This window comes from Hypanus sabinus, unplaced genomic scaffold (assembly GCF_030144855.1).
Source record: "Hypanus sabinus isolate sHypSab1 unplaced genomic scaffold, sHypSab1.hap1 scaffold_1229, whole genome shotgun sequence".
In the NCBI taxonomy this organism is placed as follows: Eukaryota; Metazoa; Chordata; class Chondrichthyes; order Myliobatiformes; family Dasyatidae; genus Hypanus; species Hypanus sabinus.
Genome location: NW_026779291.1, coordinates 41926 through 60543, shown reverse-complemented (window position 1 = coordinate 60543; position 18618 = coordinate 41926). Strand labels below are relative to the sequence as shown.

Sequence of the window (18618 nt, the reverse complement as noted above, 5' to 3'; positions counted from 1 at the left end):
GGTTACAGGAGGAAGGCAGGAATATTGTTTTGGAATAAAATCAGCCATGGTTGAATGGTGGAGCAGACTCAATGGATAAAATCACCTCATTCGGTTCCTGTGACTTATGTCTTTCAGTGAGTTTTTATTTAGGAACATTCAGATCATTATATTTGTCTTCAATCTTTAGATTTCAGTGAGCAGAAATGTTTTGACCTCCTTTGTATTGTTAACATACTTCATTATCTTTCATGTTAAAGTTAGACCTGTGGTGAGAGATTTATTGGAAGAAAAGCCCACAACTGGAAGCAAACCACGACTGAAGACAAGGGAACAGCAACAAGTGAACCAGCCCGAGGACGGAGATCATCAACTGGAGAGAACCCATCTGACTCGGAGACTCCAGTAATTCAGTCAGGAGAAAGTTTGGTGAGTCTCCTTTACTCAAACACTGGTCCTTTAGACATTACATACCTGTACAAAGGAAGGTAGGATATAGTTGGAGTGAGACCGAATGTGCCCAAAAGTACCAGTTATGCCTCTGTCAGAACAGCTGCAATCACTCCAGCTCTGGTGATGTGCTGTCAGTATCCCAGCTCTTTAAATTCACTCACATTCCCTCAGTGTTTGTTCATTTCAAGGTCTTCCATCCTGTGAAGCAGCTTTTGGTCACTTCTGAGTGGGGAGATGGAAACGAAGGGGAGAGTTTATACTTAATATCTTTCCAAATAAAAAATACTTTGAAATTACTTGCTGCAAACTTGCTTGAGCTTTTCTCAACAACACACACAAAATGCTGGTGGAAGACAGCAGGCCAGTCAGCATCAAAAAGGAGAAGCACTGTCAACGTTTCAGGCCGAGACCATTCGTCGGGTCAGGAGATGAAGGGTCTCGAGCTGAAACGTCGACAGTGCTTCTCCTTATAGATGTTGCCTGGCCTGCTGTGTTCTACCAGCCTTTTGTGTGTGTTTGAATTTCCAGCATCTGTAGATTTCCTCGTGTTTGCCCTCAGCATCACCCCCTGCTTCCTGCCATTCAGCTGTTCCCAGACTCTGGGGCTCTGTCACAAACACAATGTTCAGGAAGGTTAGTCAGATGGACCAAACAGAGGGTCTGGCTGACCTGTCCTTTTAATGTGACACCCCTGAACTCCACTTCAACTCTATTCAACTATATCTGGGAGAACTTCAATGACCATTCCTCTCAGCAAACAGCTGTTTGAATGATACACTGACTTACAGGAAGGGGTATCTGTGGTTCTCATTGTCAGGGTGTTTGGTTTACCAGGAGACAAAGACTCCTGTGTTTACACTGCAGCCGAATCCGGTTTACATCAGTCAAGCCATTGTTTATGAAAATAGTAAACAGTAGATTACTGCACTGGCTGAACCACCCAAACCAGATCACCCTGGAAAGTCCTCCCCAGAAACATTTGGGGTTTTGTGACCCAATTCAAGAAAATGGCCATGCTGCCCACTCCGTCAACAACATGGCAAATCCGGGCATGTGGCAGGGGACTTTTCCTCACACAACACTGGGTTCAGCGATGACATCTGTTATGCTTTCTTCATTATCCCCATGAAATCATTAAAAATGTCCAGTAAACAACTTTTGAAAACAAGTTCTCACCCACATGTGCTGTCACTCTGCGCCCCCACATACCTGATGTCATGTGTGGGTTCCCCACATTGGGATCTGACATCGCGTGTGCAATTCCTTACATCACACTGGCGCAGAAACAGTTGAACTTTACTGGCTGAGGTAACAATGGTCTGACCCACCCACCCCACCCCACAGTCAACAGAGGAATTACTCTCTTCCCATTGGTGTGAAGCAATGACACAAGGGACAAGGGGGCTCGTCTGTGGAAATGTCTGAGGCCATGGTGGTGGCGAGCAGAGATATTCACCACTTTGGGGGACAATTGCTGGCAGACTGTTGACCTGCAAGTGGGGCTAATGGTCTGGGCAAAGTAGATTGGATTGGTGATGGGAGCAAGGATGGACTGGTGTTGGGTATTATTAAATTACAGGATGGACATGATGGGCCAAGTGGCCTGTTCCTGGTCCTGTGTTTAAAGAGAAAGAATAACCAGACCCTTCTTGGCCCTACAGGATGTCCCAGTTGGTGTTTTAGCGACCAGTGCTTGGAGCTCAGTTGTTCCCAAACTGTGTCAACAATTTGGCTGAGGGACCAAATTAAACATTTCCAAGTCAGCTCTTGGAAAAAATGTATATTTGTATAATGTTAATGACAGAGAATGTATATTTATGATTATTGATACATTTTTGTTTCCATATTGTTAATGATATAAAACTTATATTTACAGATTGTTACTGACAGAGAATCGTATAATTTGTGTTCCGTGTGTTATCTGAATGTACTTGCCTGTGATGCTGCCACAAATCGGTGTCTCTTTGTACCTGTACCTTCCCGTACTTGTGCACTTGGCAATAAATTCAACAGGACCTGAGAAATCTCTGTGAGATTTGATTAGTGATGATCATCTTGGCAGCTCGCTAGGCCAATGATAGAGATACTACAGTGTCAAGTACAAGACCTTAACAGTGTCGATGAACAGAGGGATCTTGGAGTCCCAAGTTCATCGCCCCCTGAAAGTGGCTACACAGATTGACAGGCTGGTTAAGAAGGCAAATGACATGCTTGCCTTTATTAGTCATGATATAGCATTCAAAATTCAGGAAGTTATGTTGCAGCTTCATGAAACGTGAGTTTGGCCACATCTGGAGTATTTCATACATTTCTGGCTGCCTCATTCCAGGGAGGATGTCAATGTCCCTGGAGAGCGTGCAGAAAAGGCTTACCAGGATATTGCCTGGATTCGAGGGCATGAGCTATAACAACTTGGGTTGTTTTCTCTGGAGTGACATAGGCTAGGGTGAGACGATGGAGGTGTATAAAATTATGAGAGGCATAGATAGAGAAGACAGACAATATTTTTTTATCCTGGTTGTAAATGTCTAATACAAAAGGCCATGTATTTGATGTGAGAGCGGCTAGTTTGAAAGGAGATGTGAGGTACAAGTGTTTTTACCAGACAGAGTGGAGGGTTGCTATGATGTGCTGCCCGGGGTGATGGTTCTGGCAGACACAATATTAAGAGATATTTAAATCAGCACCTGGATGTGAGGAAGCTGTGGACATTATGTCAGCAGAAGGGATTATTTGGCCATTTGATTCCTAATTTAATTAGCTGAGCAAAACATTTTGGGCCGAAGGGCATGTTCAGGTACTGTACTGTTCAATGTTCTGTGTCTTTTGTCGAGAGGTTTCAGGCAGACGGAGGCAAAAGGAGTGAGTGGGAGCAACAGGTCAGCTGGAGCCCAGTGTGAGATCACCCAGTTCTGTAGGAGAAACAGAAACTGTGTGTTTAATGGTGAGGGACTGAGGTGCAGTGGGTAGGGAGGGAGGTAGAAGGTACATTGGGTAGAAGGTGTGGGAAAAGGCTCCGAAGCATTCAGGCTCTCACGACCAGACTATGTAACAGTTTCTTCCCCCAAGCTATCAGACTCCTCAATAGCCAGCACCTGGACTGACACCTTGCCCTATTGTCCTATTTATTATTTATTGTAATGCCTGCACTGTTTTTGTGCACTTTATGCAGTCCTGTGTAGGTCTGTAGTCTGGTGTCGTTGTTGTGTTTGTTTTTTTTTTCTGCTATGTGTTGTTTTTTTACGTAGTTCAGTCTAGTTTTTGTAATTAACACCATGGTCCTGAAAAACGTTGTCTCATTTTTACTATGTACTGTACCAGCAGTTATGGTCGCAATGACAATAAAAGTGACTTGTCTTGACATTGTATTTATTGTAAGAGTTATTAGGTATAAGAGTGAAAATGACTTTAACGATTATTTGGACTTTGTTGAGATTGTACCTGGAATATGGTGTAAAATCCCGCTCCCCATACTAACACGGGTTATACAGACCAAAGAACAAACTGCCGGAGGAACTCAGTGGGTCGGGCAGCATCTGTGGAGGGAAATGGACCGTCAACATTTCGGGCCGAGACCCTCCCTCTGGACTGAGAGTGGACGGGAAATAGTCAGAGAAAAGAGGTGAGGGGTGGGGATGGGGCAAGAGCTGGGGAGTGAGAGGTGGATCCAGGTGAGGGGGAGGTGGGAAGGTGGAAATAATGACATGAGTGGAAGGTGAGTGGTTGGGACAACACGGGGCTGCAGAAGATGGAAATTAATTCCATGGAGGATTAAAAAACCTAGTGAGCTGGGATGCAGTCCATCTGGCCCAGTCTCTGAAAAAGGGGATGGACTGAGATGAGAGGAAATGCCTCCACTCTGAGGGTGGTGAATGTCTGAAAAACCCCACCACAGAGGGCGGTGAAGACTCAATGATCATCCTCACGTAAAACAGAGACTGGCAAATGTGTGGAGACTGAAGGGATCAAGGAAATAAGGATCGGGCAGAAACATTTGCCTGAGATGGGAGAGCAGCCATCATCTTGTTGATGGTTTGAGGGGCTAAATGACCACCTCCAGCGGATTCTCACTTGATGTTTCAGTGTTCTTGTCCAGTGAAGCTCCGGATGGATGTGGATAGAAAATAGTGTGATTCCAATGAAACCTGCACAATTCCTGTTCGGGTGGGAATTTTACGTCGGACCGGGATGGGAATCGAGCCCGTAACTCTGAGAACCGGGAGGTGGAGCAATGGGGACGGGAAGATACAGAGGGAAAAATTAAAAATGTAACTGGTGTAAATATGAAATAACGTGTAAAATGCGGCAGGTCGGTCGGGCAGTGTGTGAGGGGCTAGGAACGTAGTCGCCAGTTCAGACGGGAGACCCTCCACCCGTCACATAATCCAGGTTCTCGCTCCCATTTCAAATGCAGATCTGCAGCATCTGAGGTTTTCACTTCCGAGGCCCCGCCCCCACTCTCACAGTCTCCGGATGGGCTGGGGTTTTCTTTCCGTTCTCTGTTGAAGGGGATCGTCGACTGGGAGCCAGTGAACCGATCACTGTCTGCGGGACAAATTGATCAAGTTCTCATCGGTCAGTATTGAGGCTGGTCACTCGGGGTGAACGCGACTGACAATTTCCCATCGGTGACTACTGGGGCAGGGGGGAACCTGATGTTAGGAAGTGAGTCCCATAAATTTCCTCGAACTGGCGGCCTCGTCCCACTTCCTGGATACAACCTGTTGTGGTCGTTCTGGTTATGGGACCTTCACACAAAACCGTCTGACATGAACTGCCGCTCAGCCCCTGGTGTTCTGGTCCCAGGAGCGATGTCAGGACTAAGCCCATCCGTTAAGTTGTACCTGGGGAACTTTACCTCCGGTAGTGGATCTAGTCTTCACCTGGATCGATGTCTGGGGTCGATAATTGTTTTACATATTTCCAGCACACTGGAAGCGGACGTTCGGTACATTGTGTCCTTGCAGACGGAGGGTTAAACAGAGTAATCGCACCCTCGGGACACTGCTCCTCGTGTATGGGTAGTTTCATCTTCCCCGTTCAGACAGGACAGTGAGATCCAGATCTCTCACGTCCTCTGGGGAGAACTGGGAAGTTTACATCATCTTCTTCTATTTCTGCGACTTGACAGCATGCAGCCAATGTTTCCCGATGTGTGGCCCTATTAATGGGAGAATTAAGTTTTTTTTCATGTATCTGAGTTTCCCAGAAATCTGTACACTCCTTCCGGAATTTCTAAAGGAGCAACCCAGGCTGTCTAATATTTCCCCACGATTAAAATGGGGAATCTTCTTTTTACATGTTACCAATGTACAGTGAAACATTGTCTTTGGTGTCATCCCCACAGATCAATACATTACAACAACACATTGAGGTGATATAAGGTGAAACAAAAATAGAATGTAATAACTCATTCTGGTTACAGAGAAACTGCACTGCAGGTAGATATGTGATGCAAGGTCACATCTTGTTAGACTGTGGGGTCAGGAGTCCATCTCATCACACTGGGGAACATTCAGTTTGCTTATAACAGCAGAATGGACACCGCCCTTGACACCGTCAGTGGGAAGTATAGGCTGACTCCATGGAGGGGAGGTTGGTTTCTATGTTGTACACAGCTGTGTCCACAGTTCTCCGCTATTTCGTTCAGTTAAAGGAAGAGCAGTAGCCATATGAAGATGTGAAGTATCAGGATGGGATACTTTCTGCGGTGCATTGATAAAGTGTGTAGAGTTGAAAAGTATACCAAAATTCTTATTGTTTGTTCTGGCTTTGTTATATTGGAATCTGTTATCTCCTAGCATGTACTATTATCTCAGGATCTGTGTACTGCTGGAGGACCATCAGAGATTGCCCTTGATCCTCTTCTCCCATCAGGCTCAATCTGCTCATCCCCTGCCTATTTTGCTCAACATCTGCCCTGCCTGTATCCCAACACCTCAATGATATATATCAACCATCTTGTTCAACCTCTGTCCAGCCTATATCCCACCTCCTCAGTGAGATATATCAACCAACTTGTTCAACATCGGCCCTGCCTGTATCCCATCACCTCAATGATATATATCAACCATCTTGTTCAACCTCTGTCCAGTCTGTATCCCAATGCCGCAATGATAGATTTCAGCAATCTCTCTTTCAAACTTTGTCTTCATTGTGAAATTTTGTTTTGCATCTTTTCCAGGATATTTTTATATAGACAGGACTACCAGAAGTTTAATTGAACACAGCACGTGGCAGGGTAATTGCAGCCATTTCAATTTTAGTTTCACCGTTACAAAATGGCTGCAGAGTTAATCTTTGTCATAATTGAACTCATAGCATCTGATGTTAAGTTTGTTATTTCCTTTCTCGGTTATTTTCAGGGAGCCACTTCCTCTGTTTCCAGGGTAACGGCCCGTCAGAGCTGAAGCAAGTGTTGCACTTTTTATCGCTTTGTGGTCACCGCCTCTCAGCGTAGAGACAGTGGCCTCGGGAGCAAATGTAACAGAATGATAGTGGGAGGAAAGGATGCTGTGACTATTGACTGTATGGGATGTGTTACACCAGGGTCAGAATGAACTCAGAACTAACAAATTAGTTGGGGTGGGGTGGTATTTACAGTCTAGGGTGGCAATCAGTTACTATCTGTGCATTAAAATGAAGATGGAGAAAATACTACAGTTGCAGGAAATTTAAGGAGATAATACTGGAAACGCTCAGCAGATCGGCCGCATTTTGGACAGTCTCAGTTCTGGAACTGGGTCTTCCACCATTTGTCCTTTCAGAGATGTAGTCTGATGTACTGAGTTCCCAGCATTTCCTACTTTATAATTTTACATTTTGTTCCTGCTACACTGCAGGAAACATGGCAGCCAGCTGTGCTGGGCAAGATCCCACACAGCAGGAAGATTGTGATCAAATGTGTTCGGTTTAGCCTCTGGTGTCAGGCTGAAGTGTACCCGCATTCTCTATACAGACCGGGGAACCAGCCTGAGCACCGGCCCCGGCAGAGGGTCATTAGGTTCCAATTCCACCTCAGTTTGTGAATGGGAAATGGCAGAAACACCACGGCAAATCGCCGGCACCAAAGCGTCTTTGCATGGGTGATGATATTGGGCCGGTGACTCTGAGGATATGGAACTGGCAGTATACGGGCTTCTGTCCAGGTTGGTAATTCTGCAGCTGGGATCGGAATTTTCTCAGTCTGCAGTGAAGCTGAAATCCCGGGATGTTGGACATTGGTTATGGGGAAATCACCATCAACACTGCCCAATAGGCCATCACATCTGTGAAGTATTTTGGAGATTATTTAAAAGTTAACTAGGTAGTTGGGTGAAGTTGGGCAGTGATGTTGTTCATCTGAACTTTGGTAAAGTCTGTAACAAGATCCCGCATGGCAGCTGATCGGGAAGGTTCAGTCACGTGGGATTCACGGGGAGCTGGCGAGGTGGATTCACACCGGGATCGAGAACAGGAAACAGAGGGAGATGATTGAAGATGGTTTTAGCGAATGGAGGCCTGTAGCGAGTCGAATGTGTGTGTCAGTGTCGACACCTCTGTAATTCATTATTCATGCCATTGATTTGTACATGAATGTACAAGGCACGATTAGCAAATTTGAATTGAATTGTACTAAATTGACTTTATTTCTTACATCCTTCACATACATGAGGAGTAAAAATCTTTACGTTACGTCTCTAAATGTGCGATGTGCAAACAAAGTAATTTATAATTTAAAATCATTTGAACATTCCATATAATATAGATTACCACAGATCAACGTGAGTTAATTAGTCTGATGGCCGGGTGGAAGGAGTTGTTCCGGAGCCCGTTGGTCCTGGTTTTTTATTCTGCGGTGCATTTTTTCAGAAGGTAGCAGCTGGAATAGATTGTGGTTGGGGTTTCTCTGGTCCCCAATGATCTCTCGGGCCCTCTTTACACACCTGTCCTTGTAAAGGTCCTGAATCATGGGAAATTCACAACTACAGATGTGCTGGACTGTCCGTACCACTGTCTACAGAGTCCTGCGATTGAGGGATGTACAGTTCCAATACCAAGCAGTGATGCAGCGAGTTAGGATGCTCTCAGTTGTGCCCCCATAAAAAAAAACTTCTTCTGATTTAGGGGTGTTGGCATATAGATGAGGGTAGTGCAGTGGACGTGATCTACATGGATTCTAGTAAGGCGTTTGACAAGTTCACACAGTAGGTTTATTCAGATAATCAGACGGCATGGGATCCAGGGAAATTTGGCCAGGTGGATTCAGAATTGGCTTGCCCGCAGAAAGCAGAGATCGTGGTGGAGCAATTACATTCAGATCGGAGGGTTGTGACTAGTGGTGTCCCACAAGGATCGGTTCTGCGACCTGTACGTTTCTTGATTTTTATTAATGACCTTTATGTCGGGGTAGAAGGGTGGGTTGGCAAGTTTTCAGACGACACAAAGGTCGGTGATATTCTACATAGTGTAGAGGATTGTCGAAGATTGCAGAGAGGTATTGATAGGATGCAGAAGTAGGCTGAGAAGTGACAGATTAGAGTTCAACCCGGAAATGTGTGAGATGGTACACTTTGGAAGGAAAAACTCCAAGGCATAGTACAAAGTAAATGGCAGGATACTTGGTAGTGTGGAGGAGCAAAGGGATCTGGGGGTACATGTCCAGAGATCCCTGAAAGTTGCCTCACAGGCAGATAGGGTAGTTAAGAAAGCTTATGGGGTGTGAGCTTTCATAAGTCGAGGGATAGAGTTTAAGAGTCGTAATGTAATGATGCAGCTCTATAAAACTCTGGTTAGGCCGCACTTGGAGTACTGTGTCCATTTCTTGTCGCCTCACTATAGGAAGGATGTGGAAGCATTGGAAAGGGTACAGAAGAGATTTACCAGAATGCTGCCTGGTTTAGAGAGTATGGATTATGATCAGAGATTAAGGAAGCTTGGGCTTTACTCTTTGGAGAGTAGGAGGATGAGTGGAGACATGATAGAGGTGTACAAGATATTAAGAGGAATAGACACAGTGGACTGCCGGCGCCTCTTCCCCAGGGCACCAATTGCTCAATACAAGAGGACATGGCTTTAAGGTAAGGGGAGGAAAGTTCAAGGAGGATATTAGAGGAATGTATTTTACCCAGAGTGTGGTTGGTGCGTGGAATGCACTGCCTGAGTCAGTGGTGGAGGCAAATATACTAGTGGAGTTTAAGAGACAACTATGGTAAACGGAGGAATTTAAGCTGGAGGGGGGTATATGTGAGGCAGGGTTTGATGGTCGTCACATTATTGTGGGCCGAAGGGCCTGTAATGTGCTGTATTATTCTATGTTCTATGATACCGAACTTCCTCAACCGTCTGAGGCGCTTTTGTGCCTTTTTCACCACACAGCTGATGTGAACAGACAGTGTGAGATTCTTGGTGATGGGGAAGCCGAGGAACTTAAAGCTGTTCACTAACTCAGCCCCAGATCGACTAATGTCAATAGGGGTTTACCCGCCTCCATTCCTTCTGTAATCCACAACCAGCTCCTTTGTTTTTGCGACATTGAGCAGATGGTTGTTACTTTGCCACCACTGTGTCAGAGAGATGACCTCTTCCCTGTAGGCCACCTCGTTATTGCTTGAGAGGAGGCCAATCTATGCGGTGTCGTCGATAAATTTCATTAGCAGATTAGAGCTGTGGGTGGCGACACAGCCATGGGTATACAGGGAGACTAAATTCGGGAGACTGGTTGTTATGGCAACAGCTGACACTGAATTTCAAAGACATCTTGGTCAGCTTTTGAGATGGGCTGAGGAATGGCAAATGGTTTTGAACTTGGTCAAGTGAGAGATGATGCATCTTGGACAGTCAACTAGGTAGGATTGGTATAGTGAACAGGAGGACTTCGGGTGTTGTGGAACAGAGCGACCGGGGTGGCAAGAGTACAGTTCACTGAAAGTGGACGTGCAAGTATAGAGGGTGAACAAGAGGGTTTTAATAATGCTGGCCATTAGTTAGGGTATTGAGTTCTGGATTATGGGCATTATATTGTGTTTATATAATTTTTTGGTGCGGATACACAAAGTATTACGTACAGTTGTGTTTACCCTACTGTAGTACAGATATTATCAGTCTGGAGAGGGTGCAGACGAGATTGCTGAAGATGCTGCCTGGACTAGAGGGCCGAGTCATAGGAAGTGGTTGGCCGAGCTGGATCTTCATTCCAGAGGAGAATGGAGGTGACATTGTAGGAGTTTAGGAAATCAAGAGGGAGTATAGATAATGTGGTTGGTCACATTATTTTTCCAAGGGTTCAGGATTCAAGCTTGCATAATGTCACTCCAGTACAGCAGAACAAAATAATTGTTACTCTGTGTTCGAAGCAGGACACAGAGAAAAAAAAACAACAACAAAATGACAGAGACCACAATAATACAAATAAAGTATGAATGCTTAAAACATTGATTGTATGTCCCTAAAGTGACGATAGGCACAGGAGAATCTGAAGATATGGAGACTGATATTGATTGTCTGTCCATAAAGTTACTTTAGGCAGAGAAGTGCCTAGAACTGTCAGGAAACTAGTAGTGGGTAGGGTGTGGAGGGTGGATTATGGGTATAGGTGTTGATCAGGCTCACTACTTGGGGGAAATGACTGTTTGGAGCCTAATTGTCCTGGCGTGGATGTTACAGATCCACAATTCCTTTAAGGTAGCACCAGAGTCGTAAAGAGAGTTTTGGGCATCTTGACCTTTATAACGCAGGTTATTAAGAAGAGTGGTTGGGATATTAATGCTAAAGTTGTAACAGACACCGTGATTTCCAAATTTGCGGAATTGTGTGCAGTTCCGTTCAGTTGCTGGGAAGAAAGATATCGATAAGCGTGAAAAAGAGAATGGAAAATTACACGGACATTGCTGGTTTTTCAGAATATCATTATAGTCATAGGTTGAACAGGTTAGAACTTGATTACCTGGAATACAGAGAAATGATGGGGTATATGCAGGGTTCCAACTTTTTTTATGTCATTTGCCCCTACAATTAAAGCAGAGGTCCATGGATCCCAGGTTGGGAACCCCCGCTTGAGATATAGAAATCTATGATGGTATAAATAGGGTGAATAAAGGTAGGACTTTTCCCCTCAGGTTGGGTAAGATCATGGATTTAGGGCAAAAAGTGTCACATTTATGGGGAATCTGAAGGGGAACTACTTCAATCAGAGGGTGGTGCGAATGCGGAACCAACTCCCAGCAGAAGTAAGAGATGGAGGCTCGATTGTAGAATTTGAGAGATGTTTGGGTGGGTATATCAATGAGGGAGGGATAGAGGGCTATGGTCTGGGTGCAGGGAGATGGAACCACACCGAACATGGCACGGACTGGATGGGCTAACAGTCCTGTGTCTGTGCTCCAAGGGCTCTGTGAATCTCAATTGAAACTTCTACACACAATCGACAGGTCGAATCCAACAATGTGATTTTATTTTGGACCAGCGTCTGCACTTCTGAGAGCTCTGTAGAGCTGAAACTACCATGAAACTACTGAATGCACCCAGAAAGGGTGAATACAACCACTGGAATTTTAGTATCACCATTACAAAAAGGCTGAATGTTCAGTTCACCTTTTTCACAATGAAACCGAGAACGTGTCACACTGAGTTTGTTGTTTCCCCGCTCGGTTATCTTTGCGAGTCACTTCCTCCGTCACCAGGGCAACAGCTCACCAGAGCTGCAGAGAGTGTTGAACATGTTTCTCGCTCTCTGGTTGCTGACTCCCAGCGGAGAGAGAGTGGCCTCAGATACGAGGATGCTTCGAGCGTTTACTGTCCGGGATGGAATGAAGAAGATTGTAGGGATTGTATTTATGCAATTCTGTTCAGTGTGTCAAACATCTTGCAGTCAGTCAATCATTTCTGCATCAAAAGAACAAAATTAAATCTGCTGTACTGAGTTACCAATGCTATATTTTCAATTTTATATTTAAAACATTTTCTTCCTGTTACACGACGGGGAAAGTGGCTGCTAATTGACCTGTGCTACACCACACTCAATAAAATAATGAACAACTGTGTTCAATGTAACTGTGGGAACAAGCTAAAATGTATCAGCACCCTCTTTGTGGTCCAAGGCCCATGTTTTACAGCTAATCCCCGTCTAGAAAGAGGATCATCAGGCTCCAGTTCTGTCACGGGTTGGTGTGGGAGTGTAAGTTTTTGAATTGGGATTAGCTGAGACGCTGCCGCATATTACCGGCAGCAAAGAGCCCTGGGAGAGTTGGTGCTTGCGATGCAATCTTGGGATGTGGTTTCCAGGAATATGGGACTGGCAGTGTTTGGGCTTCGGTCCACGTTGGTGCTTTTACAGATGCGGCTGGATGTTACTCCTTCCGTAATTAAGCAGACGTCTCAGGTGGCTGGATATTAGTAGCGTGAATCTCTCAGAGTGAGATGCGGGAACACCCAGTGTGAGATGTGGAAAAGATGTGCGGGCTGTGACCTTCTGAGGTTGGATCCTGGAATACCACACATGTCTTGAACCAGATAAAATGAATCAGGGAATCAAGTTGTCAGGGTTTATGAGATGTTGAGTGAGTATTTCTGTTCTGTGCCCAGATGTTTAGTTCTGAAGTCTCTTTGGAAGCAAAGCAGAGAATGAGTTCCCATTCCATCCCTCACAGGAAGAGGCTGTGATTAAATAGGCTGTTTTGTGTTTGCACCAGTAGAAATAGACCGGGGTTTTGGAAATCAATTCACAATTGGAAATTTCCCCTCACTCTCACCTGTCTATCGGCCAGTGGGAGTCAAACAGAAACTCAGGATGCTGAAGATAGAACAGAACATGACAGGAACAGGCCCTTCGGCCACAATGGTGTGCCAAACCAGCTGAAAAGTAAATCACCCCCCCCCCCCCCCATATCTAGGGTTGGTTGGGGGGTGGGGGTTGAAGTTACGGTGCGGATGAATATTTTCCAACTGAATAACAACAAGCCTGCATGAAGTGGGAATGGAGAGGGTGTCTGGATTAGACGGAGAGTCTGGGATCTGAGAGTGCAGCCTCAGAATAAAGAAGCGTCACTTTAAAACTGAGATGAGAGACATTACTTCAGTCAAAGGTTGTTTGATCTGTGGAATTTGTCACCACGAACAGTGGTGGAGGCTATCGTTGGGTATATTCATGTTCTGGATTTCTAAATTGGTTGAGAATTATAGCAGGAAGCAGGAATACGGTGTTGGAAAATAATCCTTCATGATTGATTATGGAGAAGACTAGAATGACTTTATCACATAATTCTCCTGTTATATATTATGACTTGTATCTTATACTATGACTGAATGATGACTTCCTTGTATTCCATCACAAGCAAGAGAAAATCTTCAGCTGCTGGAAATCCAAGCAACACCCACAAAATACTGGAGGAACTAAGCAGCTGGAAGAGAGGAGCATTGACATCCAGATGTTGCCTGGCCTGATGAGTTCCTCCAGCATTTTGTCTGTGTTCCTTTGTATCCCGTATCAGGCTTTGTAAAGTTTGAGGAACAGTTACAGATTTCTTCACTCGGATCATGACATATGCGCTCAAAATTTAAATGTCAGGTTAACGCTTTGTTCTCGTTTGTTTTAGTAACATACTTCATTACTTCTTTTATTGAAGTTAGATCTCCGGTGAGAGGGTTATTGGAAGAAATGCCCACAACTGGAAGTGAACCAGAACTGAAAACGAGGCAACAGCAACAAGTGAACCAGCCCGAGGACGGAGATCATCAATTCGACAGAACCCTTCTGACTCAGAGTTTCCATTGAAAGTCAGGAGAAAGTTTGGTGTGTCTCATTTACTCAAACACTACTCCTTTAGAAATTACATTTCTGTACCAAGGAAAAGAGGAAATAGCTGGAGTGATGCGGAATAAATGTAGCAGTGCCAGTTGCAATCATTCCAGATCTACTGATGCGCTGTCAGCATCAGCTCTGTGAAGCCATGCATATTCCTCACATTATTTGCTCATTTCAAACTCTTTATCTGGTCTGATGTTTCCTTGCTTGTCTGTGTTAGGTCCCAATCATCTCAAAATGCGTTGAAAATTTTCTCCCTTTAGAAGACACCGCAGCGCTTCCGGCTCCAGTGAATGCAGAAATGTGGAGTTACCATGAACTACAGGAACATGTCATTGACTCCTCTGTCTATTGCAAGCTGCAATGATATACTTGCCCTCGAGTATATCGTCGTGCAAGCCTCTGCTAGGAGCAAACCATCTTGAAGCCAAATGTCCCAGCACCACATTTCATTCAGTCTGAACTAGCAAATGCCAACGAATAATTTAAATTTACATACCCTGTCGTCATCGTGTTTTTCTACCAATAAATTGTCAGAACCTATGAATCTGTGATTAAGCAGAAATAGGTTTTGCAATGTTCCCATTTGATCCTGTACCAAAGCCATGGGTTATACCTGTACTTGAGATGAACGAATGTCCTTGCAGCCAAGACTACTGGAGCTGCCGGAGTCGGTTTAAACTCAGTATGGGAAGCAGCGTGTTGGGTCAGATGATGGAGGAGTTGATATAAAGGTAGATGCAATGTTCAGAGAAACTGTGGAAAGATTGGCTGTGGAGAGGGCATCGCAGCAACAGTTTCCCCTCCCCCTCCCCACTCACCCTCTTACCCTCCTATTCTTTTGCCAATATTGATCGCGGGAGTTAGGAACTCTTTCTGCTCACTGCCCAGAGAAATTAAAGCCTTTTATTCCATTCAAAGCTCTGTTTGTTTATGAAGAGTGGGTTTGAAGTGTTAACGAAATGAACATGGGAGAATGCGTAACGAAAGTTTAAATCAGATCAGCAGCAGGTTCGGTAGGCCGAGTGGTCCACTTATGTACTTGGTGTGTTGATTAGAAAAGTTCTGACAGTTTAATTAGTGTAAGCCAATATAAGTTCAAGTGAAAAGAAACCATACATTGATTAAGTACATACATCAAGATATGTGTGTTAATGTTGTATCCCAGCAGGTTGCAGATCGACCATGACACACTCGGTGAGCTGGTCCGCACGGTACGGGACCGAGGGACGCGCTCCCCGTTCCCTGTTACTGACTCTACAGTCTCCCCATCTACCGCACGCACCAGCTCACCGCCCACGCGCGCCCTCTCGCGGAAATTCGTCACCCTCGGGCTGACGTTGAGAAGATTTAAGCATGCTGCGCGTGACCGGTATCTCTCGTGAAGTGACGTGACATTTACTTGTCTCTCATTGGTGAAACCAAATACCAATTTAGCATACCAACCAATAGGGATATGGGCTTCGTCATTAAGGAGTTTCCTTAACAAGGAATTGGCGGAGCTGTCAGGGCAATGGACTGAAGTGGGAGTTCAGGGGATTTATCTCCTCAGAATGAGCTCGGATGGAGAAGGCTTCAGCATATTTTTAGTGCACACCGATAAAGTGTTGCCTGCAAGTGCGGAGTCGGGTGATTTTAACAGCAAGTCAGGATCTTACTATCTGACACGTTGGGCTGGAGGGACCCGGTGGCTGCTTTTTGTTTGAGGTGTCTGGGTTTAAACAATGGAGTAAACAGACACACCTTGGACCAGCAGGCTGCCCCAGTGGGTGTTCTGTGGTCAGATGCTTGGAGTATGGCTGCTCCCTGTCTGCATTAGGGACAAAATGCAACACTTACAAGTCTGTTACTGACTGAAAACATCTATATTCATTCTTTTTTTTTGTTTATGATACAATCATTGTCCAATTTATGTTCAAGTTTAGTAGACATTCAAAACATACATGAAAACACATGAACACAGCCAAATACAACAGCATTACTGCACACAAAGCCTCTTTACTGGAGACTGCCTCTCTAAGATGCCCCAAGGGTATAGGCATTTCCTGAATATTATTATCTATCCATCGTAGCCTCTGCCATCCTCTCCTTCTTTTGCCTTCTGTTTTACCGAACATGAGAGTCTTCTCCAAGGAATCCTGTCCCCTCATGATGTGGTCAAAATAATTGAGCTTTTCAAGCTTCCCAGTGAGCAGTCTGGCGTATTTCTCCAAGTATTGACTTGTTGGATCTTCTTGCTGTCCAGCGAACACTTTCCCCCAACATCCAAGTTCAGAGGCGTTGATTATTTTGTATTCAGCCTTATTAATACTCCAGCTGTTACAGCCTTACATCACAACTGGAAATACTATATACTTGACTCTCCGGTCCTTCGCAGACAATGTTATGTCTCTGCACTTCAGTATTTTATCTAAATTTGCCATTGCTACCCTCCCCAGAAGTAAGCGCCGTTTAATACGCTGCATTTACCATCATTTTCAATCTTTCTTTATTGATTAAAAAATTTATATGAATAGATACGAATCAGAGGTGAAGTTATATCAAATACATAATAGAATAAACGTACAAACAAAGAAAATGATATACACTGTCTAAATCATGTGTAATATAATATTAGGCTATTATATATAAACAGAGAACCACAACTCCTCTTGACAATTCATACAAAAAAAGTCTGGAAATGTTCAATTTATAGGAGAGAAATAAAACACTAAACAAACTAAAAACTAAAACAAAAAAAAAGGGGGGAACTGGGCAGTCCACTTGAGGACAAGATTACAAAAAAAGAAGAAAGCGTCCTTGTTGTTTATATTTTCCCAGATCTGCTGGAAAATTGCATGCAACACTTTTACAGCATCACCTTTTAGAAATTTCAACAATTTTACTGAAATCCTGTCATAACCTGCAGCCTTATTATTGGCAATGTTTTCTAACACCCATTCGACTTCGCTTTCCAGAATGTCTGGCTCTAGATCGATGAGGGAGTCATTGCTAATGTCTTCACTGTTGGATCTTTTTACAATTCTTCTGTGTGTTCCTGCCAACTCCCTTTGATGCCCTTTGCTTCTGTAAGGTCCTTCCCTTCTTTGTCTTTTCCTATGCTCATTTTACATGAAATGTTCCTATGATATCTCAATTCTTCTGCAACAGATCTCTTCTTTTTTCCAATTCTGTTGGCTTCTTCAGCTTCAATGCATCGCTCCTTTAAGTAAGTTTCCTTATATTTCCTTGCTATCTTCTTGAAATTTGTGTTCAGTTGGAGGTCTTTGCTCCAATCTCCATTTGCTCCCTGGAATGTCGGAGAGTGAGCAGTGACGTTACAAAAGTGTTTTAAATTTGAAGGACAGAGTAACTGACTCATACTTTTTTATTTGTGTAATTCAGGTCATTGCCAGCAGGTGGGGCTTTCTTCCACCCGGACGTCGGACAAGCAGACGATAATCAACCAACGTCAGTCAGAGTCAGAATGGACACAGGTATGTTCACTGGGCTCTTTCTCATTAAAACTCTGTCGTCATGGTACACGTGTCGTCAAATCGGCAATAATTCAGAGGGATAAACTTGGGCGATAAAGGGGCAGAGAGAAAGTACCATCATTGTTCCAACTGGTAAAGAGTCCATGAGCATTGGAACAATTCACTAGCTCCAGCGCTGGGACCTAACGAGGGTAATGATCGAATCGCTCCCCTCACCACACAAATCTTCACCTGAGTGAAAGGAGAAGGAGCCCCTAAATAAGGTGGCTGTGGGTAACACTCAGACAGGAATACAACAGCGGGCAATGTAACAGTCGAGAGAACAGATAGAATTTCCGTCAGCATTCGGTACGCCCTGATGTGGGAAATGCCTCCGACAGCCAGTGAGAGAAACAGAAGGTGTTTTCTGTTTGGAAGGGCAATGGTGAATTCTCCCCAGATTAACGGGTTGTTGTACAATGGAGGTGAGGGGAGTTCCCGGTGTTTGTTTTCTGTGGCCGAGTTAAAGGTCGTTATATTGAGGGAGGACGGGCTGGGTGCAGGAGACAGTGAACAAGAGAAATTGTACACAGGGAATATGGGGGGTGGGTGGCTACTGAAGCAATGAAATGTCCTTGGCGAATAGGATTAAAGTAAAATAAAATAATAAGTGGAGAGGGCACCGTACAAAATGCTGGAGGAACTCAGCAGGTCAGGAAGCACCTATAGTGAAAAAAATAACCTTCAATGTTTCGGGCTGAGAATCTGTAAGTTGATTTCAAAGTCGTCTTAGGTACACAAAATGGAGTCAGCACGAGAGGAGCGTTGTTCTGGCTGAAGGTCTGTGACCAGTAGTGTTCGCAAGGATCACTGTTTCGCCATGCATCGTGTGTGTGAATCAAATAGGTTAATCATATGATATACTAGGTGGACTTATTCGTTGATTTACAG

General features: G+C 44.4%; 1 protein-coding gene across 2 annotated transcripts in view; it reads left to right on the top strand.

Annotated features, from left to right (window-relative positions):
* Nucleotides 1-361: 361 nt before the first annotated feature.
* Nucleotides 362-18618, top strand: part of LOC132386620 (NACHT, LRR and PYD domains-containing protein 3-like) — a 34464-nt gene continuing 16207 nt past the window's right edge. The window contains exons 1-2 of one of the 2 annotated variants that reach the window (XM_059958916.1): nucleotides 362-408; nucleotides 17597-17688. In XM_059958916.1, coding sequence (XP_059814899.1) covers nucleotides 17679-17688 — 10 coding nt within the window. In that variant the 5' untranslated portion in view covers nucleotides 362-408; nucleotides 17597-17678. Of the gene's footprint in view, nucleotides 409-14153; nucleotides 14201-17596; nucleotides 17689-18618 lie in introns of those variants that run through there. The other variant, XM_059958915.1, reaches the window with a different exon arrangement.